This window comes from Oryx dammah, unplaced genomic scaffold, assembly GCF_014754425.2.
Source record: "Oryx dammah isolate SB20612 unplaced genomic scaffold, SCBI_Odam_1.1 HiC_scaffold_4, whole genome shotgun sequence".
Classification (NCBI taxonomy): Eukaryota; Metazoa; Chordata; class Mammalia; order Artiodactyla; family Bovidae; genus Oryx; species Oryx dammah.
In genome coordinates, this window is record NW_024070188.1 from 32388021 (window position 1) to 32398923 (window position 10903).

Here is a 10903-nt window from a genome sequence, read left to right on the forward strand (position 1 = left end):
CAACCCTCAAGGACACAAAGCGCGTCTTGATTGCCAGCTCCTTTTCTTTTCAGCTAGGTTCACGCACAAGCTGCTGTCTAAGCAGGTGTGCTGAGAAGAGACCCTGCTTCCGGGATCCAAAGCCACCTGAGGGTGTCCTCCTGCATGAGTAGAGGTGTCCACTGTTTGGTTCAGAGCTATTCCTTTAAGTCTGTCTTCCGCATTTGCTTAGAGGCCGTGGTTTTTAGTTTTACTCTCTTACGTCCTAAGGACGATGGCTACCTGGTGCTCCCATTCTCTTTCCCACCTAACACACCGAATTGGCACACAGCTCAGAGTCAGTTCTGCTCTGCTGGCTGGTGTTCTCCAGGCCTTGCTATCAATGGAAGCAAGTACATGTCTTCTTGGCAGAATTTTTCTTTTTTTTTTTGCCAAGCAAAAGTAACTCTTGATGTAGCTGTTTAACAAGATCACACCTGATAAGTCTGGATTGAAGTTCAGTCTGAGACATTTGTTTTATTTACTTTTAGAATAAATTGTGTTAATTGGCAGCCAGGGGCAATTGGATGATATTGATAACTAAAAGCCAAAAATAATGCTAGTTATCACTTCTTGATTATAATAAATATCAAAGATACAGTTAACCACTTCTGTGTCTCAATTGTAGAAGTGGCTTTAAAAGAAGAATAAAAATCAGTTTTATAGAAAATTTATGGAGATGGAATTATTTGCCCCTCTAGAATTTGGAGTAAATGAAAAGCAAAGCATTATACAGAGGTCATGAACGTCATAGTCATGTCCTCGAGAGGCAAAAGAAATTTGAAAATGCACTTAGCTAAAGATGAGCTCAAATTCTCCCTCTGTTCTGTCCTCATGTTCTCACACTTAGGGAAAGTATTGGGCCTTCTGGGCAAACTTCTGATGAGGCATCAGTGCACAAGGTTAGTGAAAAACTGGGCAAACTTGTAGAAAGAATTTTTATTAACGTTCAATTTTTGAAATATAACTAGTCTCCTTGAAGTAGGACATTCTTTTGTTGTTGTTGTTCACACTCCAGACTGGGTTTTAATTAGTGGACAAAAATGATTTCTGGCAGCATGGTGATGGCCTCTGAGTCTTTCCACTGAACCAGTGGTTCTCCTACAGAGGGCAGAGACCACCAGGTCAGGGTCAGTGAGCTCCTTTTCCAGGAAGCTCCTGGCTGTGACTGTGGCCGATTCCCAGGCAGGACCAGATGACTGTCATACTCGGCTCTTAGTGGCACAGAAGCCAGGCCTCCTGAGGTTGAGACAAGGGAGTGGGCTGGGCTGTCAGCGTCTCCTGCTTTGCCCTGGCCAGTTTTGTTTCTCAGTGGTTCCCTCTCTGGTGGGAATGAGGTTCATCCACATCATCTCCCAGCTATTCTTCTTAGGTATCCAGGTTGTCTCTGCTTTAGCCTCTAAGTAAAAATACTGATATGGATGCTGCAAGGATGAATTGCTCCTCTACTGTACAGTGGAATTTCTGAGAAGTAAGATAGAGGCAGAAACTAGGTTTGGTTCGCTTTTATTTCCCTAACGTTTAACCTAGCCTCTTGCACAGGGTAGTCCCTTGGGGATCCTCTAGGCCGACTGGATGAAAGCTCTGTAGCAGGTGATAGCACTGATGCGCCTCACTGATGCTGACTCGGACAGATGGCACTCCTGCCTGGGCTGCAAGTGCTGTCGAACCATCAGTGACATGAAAGTGATTTCCCTCAAGGCACGTAGTACAGAAGCCAGTGATAACAGTCACTTTTGCAATGAGGCGCTACTGTAAACTGAGACCTGCATGCATCTGAGGGCCACTGATGGTGGCCCACTGGCAGGCCTTGGACTTGACCCATCAGAGTTCCAGTGTGTGGTTGTGTGGTTTCCCCATGTCCTCAGGGAAGGCCCCATGCAGAGTTTCAGAGAGGGAGTTTTCTCATGTACTAAGTAGTTATCAAGGACCTAGCTACATGTGGGTACTTCAGAGAGGCTGCAGGAGAGAAAAGGCTGTGATGACACCCATAAGATGCCTGTTTTCTAGTAAGGGAGGGATGCGAGTACTTGTCTTTTGGTGGAAAACAGAATCTCCCCAGAGAAGGAATTAGGGAAGACTACAAATGAAGGAGGTAGAGCTTAAGGCTCACCTTGCGGAGTGGAGAGGAATTTGGTGGGGAGAGTGGAGAAATCAGCTCACGAGGAGAGAAAAGCAAGAGGAGAAGAGGAAAACACTAGGCTGGATTTGGGGCACTGAGAGTTTGCCAGAAGGGAAGTGGGCCCCTGGATGTCACTCCAGGACTGGAAGTAAATCTTGTTTACTTTTTAATGTTACATCCTAAGACTACAGTTCTTCCTTTCTCAGGCAAATAGAGTGGGGACAGAAAAAATTCTTTCACAGAGTAGTAGTAAACAATCTGCCTGCCAATGCCAGAGACAAAAGAGATGGGGGTTCAATCCCTGGGGTGGGACCATGCCCTGGAGTCGGGCATAGCAACCCTCTCCAGCATTCTTGACTGAGCACGCATCAGTGAAAAAGAAATGCTTCCGGTCGTAATAGTAAACAAGAATTGCAGTCGCCAAGTCATCTCATTACAGCCACCCTGATGGTGAGCCCTGAGGGAACTCAAGATTCAAACAGGATGCCTGCCACATAGCAGTTAACCACGGGAGCCACCCTGATCACACACCCTGAGGACACTCAGGATGAAGCAGTACAGAACACTGGCCCCAGACAGCTGAGGTGCATGGCAAAGGAGCGATTTCAGTCAGTGCAAACTCTTGCATCTTCTCTTACATAGAAGAGTGCTAAATTACTTGAGATGTCTGGTTTTCTTTAATTAACAGTAATCTTTTGATATTCTGACTACCTGGTCTTTGTTGCAAAAAATCCTGTATATCCAGGCCCCTCTCTTCCCTCCTGGGACCAATCTCTCAGGGAAATCTGAGAGACTGTGTCCTGGGCTTAAGTCCTCAGTTTTGTCTGCCAAATAAAACATAGTTCTCAACTTTTAATTGTGCATTGTTTTTCAATTGACAATAGAGAAGCTAAAAGTTCTTCCAGAGTTTCTCTAGGTCATTTCTAGTTGTATTGGTTCCTCTCCTCATTCTCTCTCAACAGAAAAAGGCAGTGATTGGTGAGGTAGCTAAAGGGGCAGATAACATTTTGGCCCCAACATGGATAACTACCTCAGGTTACTATAGAACCTGTAGTACCATGCCTTTGGTTGGATAGTTCTATACATTTAGTTCTCTAGTTTGATAGATGGGCTTAAAATCTACAGACCAATTCTCCCCACTTCCCCAGCCAAAATGCAATGGGCATGTTCGTGTTACGTGTATCATACATCTTCGTACATCTGGATGCTCTGCATAATTGATTCGGCATAATGCTCTTAGGCATGCCATTTTGCTTGTTCTCAGGGTTTATCTGATTGCAGATACTCAGCCAAAGTTAATATTTCATGAGATTCAATCATAACTTGAGGCTACAAATATGATGGAAGTCATGCCTATTGTTTTTCTTAAAAAAATAATAGACAATTTTGCTGCACTCTTACACTGAGCAACACAAAATGCTATTTGAGCACAAGTCTCATTTCCTTTATTTGCTATTCCTATGAGCGATGATGAATTTTAACAAGTTTTCTAATGATTTAGGCCATTGCTCTCCTAAGGCCATATTATTAAGTCATTTTACTGACTTATATTTACAAAGGGATTATGAAATCCTAGGCACAGATATAAGAATTTAACAAGTTTAAGTCATGTAATCCTCTTAACAACCATATGAAATACATGCCATTATTATGACTTCTATTTTACAGATAGAGAAATTGGGGCACAGAGAAGTGAAGTAACCTGCCCAAGGTCACACAGATAGGTTACATTGTCATTTGAATAATTCACATGCAAAATTCCAGGTTATGGTTGGTATGTCTGCTGTAACCTGTGTGAAAAAGGATAAAAAGAATATGTCTGAGAGATTCTCCCATGCTGTGCTCGAGGCAGAATTGTGTTCTTAGACTGTTTTAATAGAAGCTAATTTTCTACCAGTTACATCAGTAGTTGTCTCCCTGTAAACTCAGTATTTTAACTAACTGCAAATGTTTAAAAATGAACAATTTCCATTTATATATGACAAACACACTAGCTCTGCCAAAGTCCAGCTCCGCACTGTATAATTATGATCTTTTGTGTTGAAAGATGTAGCTGTGGATCATGGCATCTTCCAAGATGGCAATGACTGTATAGTTACTAATAAATGACAGTTACTGTATACAACTTTTTGTATATACTTTTTGCTTCCTCTTGTCCCCCTGAAAAAAACTCAGCCATAAAAAAGAATGAAATGTTGCTATTTGCAACAACATGAGTAGACTTGGAAGGTATTATGCTAAAGTGAAATAAGTCACACAGAGAAAGACAAATACTGTATGATATCACTTCTGTGGGGAATCTAATAAAATACAGTGAACTAGTAAATACAGCAAAAAAGAAACAGACTTATAGAAAACAAACTAGTGGTTACTAGTGGGGAGAGAGAGGGAAGGGGGAGGAACAATACAGAGGTAGGGAATAAAGAGGTATAAACTACTATGTATAAATAAGTTACGAAGATATATTGTATACCACAGGAATATAGCTACTATTTTATAATAACGATAAGTGGAATATAACCTTTAAAATTGTAAATCACTATATTGTACACTTGTAACTTATAGTATTGTACATCAACTATACTTCAATAAAATTAACAAAAAAAATTTAATGTTTATGTAATGGTGTTATATGAATCTCTAACTGGAAAACAGTGATAAATGTTATATATGCCAAAGAGACTTAAGTGAAAATAATTTATATGTAAACACATCTTTTCTTTGATGGTATTGATGTGCTAACAATGGTGACTGATTCTGAAGCTGTCAATGGAAGGAACACAGAGTTCCCAAAAGTTACTTTCCCAAGTATCTTTATCCTGATCTCAAAATTCGATCTAAAATAAGCAATGTACACTTTTTATCCAAGTAAGTTGAAATATATATATATCTTGAAAAAAAATGACAGCAACATTTTATATGTGCCAAGCACATCCCATGATTATTTTGTTTAATCCCCTGAACAATGCCATGAGGCAGGTCCTGTGGATGTCTTCTTTCCACAAAGGTGGAAACAGGCCTAGAGAGGTTTAGTAATGGAGGACAGGTCACACAGCCAGGAAGCAGCAGAGCAGGGATCTGAACCTTGGAAGTGTTTCCTGAGCCTCTGGTCTTGGCCACTGTGCTCTGCACCCTTACCCCTGTGCGTAGAGTACATAGCTGCCTCTGGCTAGGGATTAAGAACTGATCCTGATAAATTTCTTGTTGCCTTTTTGTGTCTTCATAAGATCCCACTACTGTTCTTTGCTGTAGAGCAAGTATTTGAAGAGTCAGATTTCTCCCATTGTTCCTCCTTCATCAACCTTACGCTTAGCCTGAGTTCAGCATTTGCTGATATATTGATTTCTAGCTGATCTCACCCTGCTGGAGGGTAGAGCAAGAATATGGCGCAGGCCTGGGTGGGGCGAGGGAGACCCTCATAAAGTGGAGCCTGACACAGAATGTGGGAACTATACAGGAGGGAGTTTGTGTGTGCTATAATAGTAGGCACCTTGAGAAGCCTATGCACTTATTTACAATAACTTCTACTCTTACTTTTAGGCAGTGTTTTTTCTTCCATCAAGCATGGTGTCCATCATAGTAGAAGCTCAATTAGCACTTGGTGAATGCATGAATGAATGAAGGACAGACAGAATGAATGGATTGTTTATTTGGTTTCTTTGATATAAGGGCCTCTGCTGCTTTTCTCGATTATATTTGCTCCATCCAGCTCTTCCCTCCTGCATGCCTGGATTCTCCTCCTTGCCCCCTCCTTCTCTCTCTCCCTCTCCCCTGTAAGTCCAGGGTGTTACTAGACAGTTGGTGGCAAGAAATATTCTTTTGGGTGATGTTCCAGATGGTGGAGGTTCTATAGTTTCAGAGTAGAACCATTCTTTAGGGAAAGTAGGAGTTAAATCCACCTTCAAGGGACTAAAATTACCACCTATGATATTAATGTAGGAACATGCATTCTGAGTCCTAAGCAGACTTTGGTGCAAACCACTGGGAACTGCATATGTTTGAGAAGCTCATACCATCCAAGCACCTGAAGTGACATCCTCTCTACATCTGTTCTCATGGACTAACAATGGCTTATTGACTTTGCTGCCTTGCAGAACATTGGTCTATAAGACATCTGGTCCATGCTAAGGTCCTTGATGTTTACAGGATCATATAGTGCTGTCTAAAAGGTCCAAAGACATTTGGTCCATTGCCAAAAGGTCCCTAATATTTGGTCTTGCCCGAAATGATTTGGCGTGCACAGCAATCAGAGAAGAGGTAAAAGGGACCCAAATTGGAAAAGAAATAAAGCTGTGACTGTCTGCTGATAACATGATACAATACATAGAAAATCCTAAAGATGCTACCAGAAAACAATACTAGAGCTCATCAATGAATTTGGTAAAGTTGTAGGATACAAAATTAATACACAGAAATCTGTTGCATTTTTATACACTAAGAAAGAAAGATCAGAAATGAGAAATTAAGAAAACAATCTCATTTACCATCACATCAAAAAGAATGAAATACCTAGGAATAAACTTCCCTAACATGATGAAAGACCTGTACTCTGAAAACTATTAAGACACTAATGAAAGAAATTGAAGATGACATAAACAGATAAAAAGATACACTGTGTTCTTGGATTAAAAGAATCAATATTGTTAAAATGACTATACTACCCAGGCAATCAACAGATTCAATGCAATTCCCATCAAAATACCAATGGCATTTTTCACAGAACTAGGAAAAAGAATTTTATGGAAACACAAAAGAACCCGAGAAGGCAAAACAAACTTAAGAAAAATGGAGCTGAAGGAATCAGTCTTTCTGACTTCACACTATATTACAAAGCTACAGTAATTAAAACAGTGTTGTACTGGCACACACACACACACACACAAACCAGAAATATACATCAATAGAAGAGGGTAGGAAACCCAGAAATAAACCCATTAATCTATGACAAAGGAAGCAAGACTATACAATGGAAAAGAGATCAACTTCTTCAATAAGTGGTGCTGGGAAAACTAGACAGCTACATGTAAAAGAATGAAATTAGAACATTCTCTAACATCATACATAAAATAAACTCAAAATGGATTAAAGACCTAAATTTAAGAATGAATACTATAAAACTCCCAGAGGAAAACATAGGCAGGACACTTTTTGACACAAATCACAGCAATATATTTTTGAATCCATCTGCTCCAGAAAACAAAATAAACAACTGAGACCTAATTAAACTTAAAAGCTTTTGCACAGCAAAGGAAGCTATAAACAAAATGAAAAGACAACCTAGAGAATGGGAAAAAATGTTTGCAAATGGTGCAACCAACAAGGGATTAATCTCTAAAACATATAAACAGCTCATGCAGCTCAATATTAAATGAATAACTTTAAAAATAAGATTTCCTCAGACACTTCTCCAAAGAAGACATACAGATGGCCAAAAACCACGTGAAAAGATGCTCAATATCACTAGTTGTTAGACAAATGAAATCAGAAATATGAAGTATCATCTTACACCAGTCAGAATGGCCATGATCAAAAAGTCTACAAATAATAAATGCCAGAAAGGGTGTGGAGAACAGGGAGCATTAATACACTGTTAGTGGGGATGTAAATTGGTGCAGTCACTATGGAAATCAGTATTTAGTTTCCTTAAACTGAAAACAGAGCTACCATATGATCCTGCAATTTCACCTTTGGGCATATATCCAAAGAATGCCCCATCCAAAGAATACGATCATTCAAAAAGATACATGCACCCTAGTATTCACTGCATCACTGTTCACAATAGCCAAGATGAGGAAGCAATGAAATGTCCATCAACAGAGGAATGGATGAAGATGTGGCACATACATACAATAGAATATTACTCAGCCATACAAAAGAACGAACGAATGCCATTTCCTGGGCTTCCCAGGTGGCACTATTGGTAAAGAGCCTACCTGCCAATGCAGGAAACATTAGAGACGTGGGTTTAATCCCTGGGTCTGGAAGATCCCCTGGAAGAGGGCATGGCAACCCATCCCAGTATTCTTGCCTGGAGAATCCCCATGGACAGAGAAGCCTGGTGGGCTATAGCCCATAGGGTTGCAAAGAGTTAGACAAGACTGACGTGACTTAGCACACACACACGCAGCAACATGGGGGGACCTAGAGATTATCATATGAAGTAAACCAAATATCATATGATATCACGTGTGAAATCTAAAAGAAAGACACAAATGAACTTACTTACAAAGCAGAAACAGACTCACAGACTTTGAAAATAAATTTATGATTGCCAAAGGGGAAAGGTTGGGGGAGAAGGGATATATTAGCAGTTTGGGATTAACATATACACACTCGAGCTCAGTTGCTTCAGTCGTGTCCGGCTCTTTGCAACCCTTTGGACTGTAGCCCACCAGCCTCCTCTGTTTGTGGGATGTTTCAGGTAAGAATACTGGAATGGGCTGCCACTTCTATTCCAGGAGATCTTCCCAACTCAGGGATCAAATCCACCTCTCCTGCATTTCAGGCAGATTTTTACTTGCTGAGCCATCGAAGAAACCTCTACATATACATACTACTACATATAAAATAATCAACAAGGACTACTGTATAGCACAGGGAACTTTACTCAATATTCTGTAATAACCTATATGGGAAAAGAATTTGAAATAGGGTAGATGTATGTATAACTGAATCGCTTCACTGTACATCTGAAATATAGCATTGTAAGTCAACTACACTCCAATATAAAATAAAAATTCAATTTAATGTTGAGGTATGGCAGAAACCAACACAACATTGTAGAGCAATTATTCTCCAATTAAAAATAAAAATTTTAAAATTAAATTTAAAAAAAAAGAAGATGCAGTATTAGGAAAACTGCATTCCTGGTGCCAGCTATAGTCTCCCAGAGAGTTTTATTTTCCAGTTGGAGTTTTTCACTGATACATCACGCCAGCATTAGGACAGGCTGTACATTAAGTGGTTTTCCTTTCTGTGTCTTTGACAGATGTACCATCCCCACACCAGCGAGCCTCGGCTAGGATGAAACCAATAGAAGAAGGAGTGGAAGATGACGACGAGGTCTTTGAACCTGCGCCTTCAAATACATTTAAAGTTCGTCAGTGGCCTTGATCCCAAGAGAGGATTCAAGTTACCAAGAGGGAAACTGTCTTGGAGAGATCCTGAAAAATACCAGCACTTCTTCACGGCTTTTAGATTTTTTTCTGCTTTCATACACCCAGCTTGGTAGAGTCTGAGGGCAGGAAAGTGAGGGAAATTCAAAAATGGGAAGGGTACCTTCACTTTTACTGGTCAGCTTTCAGTTTCACTGAGCCTTCTGACTAAAATGTGTGCTATTTTTGAGAGACATTTTCACAGTGTTTTCTAGATATATTATCATTTAAATTTTAAAAAATCTTAGTGCTTTGTCATTTCAGATGCCTTCATTTATCTTTCCAAGTTGTTGTTCACTTTTCAGAGAGTTTATTCTCTGCTGTGGCAATGGGGTTGTCCATTTGATTGAGGTGGAGGGAATGTTTAAAAAAAAGAGGCAGGGAACCTCAGGCTTTGCTCAATGGATTTTCTGGCTGGAAAATTTTAAAGAAAGATGTGGTGCGACTCATGTATATTTTTCTCTCAGACCAGATACATCATTCTACTAGAACATCTCACATTTGTGGACCCTGTATGGATAGGTTGATAATGGACAAAGCTCATCAGACTTTACTCACATTACCCTGATATTACACTGTTTGGAAGTTGGGATGAACCCTAGACCTGGAAATGTAACAGTGGAAGCAGTTCTGAGCTCAGGGTCACCCTTTGGCTAAACCAGCTCAGCTGTGATGTGGAGCCATCTCGCCCCATGCTCTGAAGCACATTACTGCAGAGTCAAGTGGCCAAAGAAGCGCCACAGAATGATGAGGCTGACACAGCCACTGTGCTCTCTGGCTACTCCTCTGACTTTCAGATGGTTCCTCCAGGGCCACAGATGGCTCCTTACTGTGTGTGTGTCAGACACCAGATGCCAGGGCTGCAAACGGAGACACAGCTGTGAGGCAGACGGTCCACCACAAGCTCTGCCGTGATCACCCAACCTAGAGAGTGTTGTGAGGACCTTGATTCTAGATCTCTTTTTTCCACCAGTTGTGATTCTAGACACGATGGTACTTGGGAAATTTGCGTAAATCATCAAGCGGGTCAGTGTGACTGTGGCCCTTCACGGGCCACCCATTTGGGGGAAGCCCTGGGGAAATGGCAACCCACTCCAGTGTTCTTGCCTGGAGAACCCCAGGGATGGGGGAGCCTGGTGGGCTATGGTCTATGGGGTTGCACAGAGTCGGACACGACTGAAGTGACTTAGCAGCAGTAGCTTGGGCTTCCCTGGTGGCTCAGACAGTAAAGCGTCTGCCTGCAATGCGGGAGACCCAGGTTCGATTCCTGGGTCGGGAAGATCCCCTGGAGAAGGAAATGGCAATCCACTCCAGCACTCTTGCCTGGAAAATCCCATGGATGGAGGAGCCTGATAGGCTACAGTCTATGGGGTCGCAAAGAGTTGGACATGACTGAGCGACTTCACTTCACTTCCCCTGAATGGCTGTGCTCCATCATGCCCCACAACCTTTATTTTGTGTACTCCGACTCTGAGTTAGTCCCATTATGTTAAATAACAAGAAAAGTTCCATAAAAAATTATTTTCAGGTGAGCTGAGCCAAAAGCATCTTTTGCCAAGAGGTGATTTCTATGAGAGAAGATATAAAACTTAAGTACTCCAGGGTCACT

At 41.1% G+C, this 10903-nt stretch overlaps 1 protein-coding gene across 2 annotated transcripts in view; it reads left to right on the forward strand.

The window, feature by feature from the left end:
• Positions 1–9727, forward strand: part of BVES (blood vessel epicardial substance) — a 50847-nt gene extending 41120 nt beyond the window's left edge. For both annotated transcript variants that reach the window (XM_040239110.1, XM_040239111.1), the window contains exon 8: positions 9129–9727. In XM_040239110.1, coding sequence (XP_040095044.1) covers positions 9129–9253 — 125 coding nt within the window. In that variant the 3' untranslated portion in view covers positions 9254–9727. The remainder of the gene's footprint in view (positions 1–9128) is intronic.
• The last annotated feature ends 1176 nt before the right edge of the window (positions 9728–10903 follow it).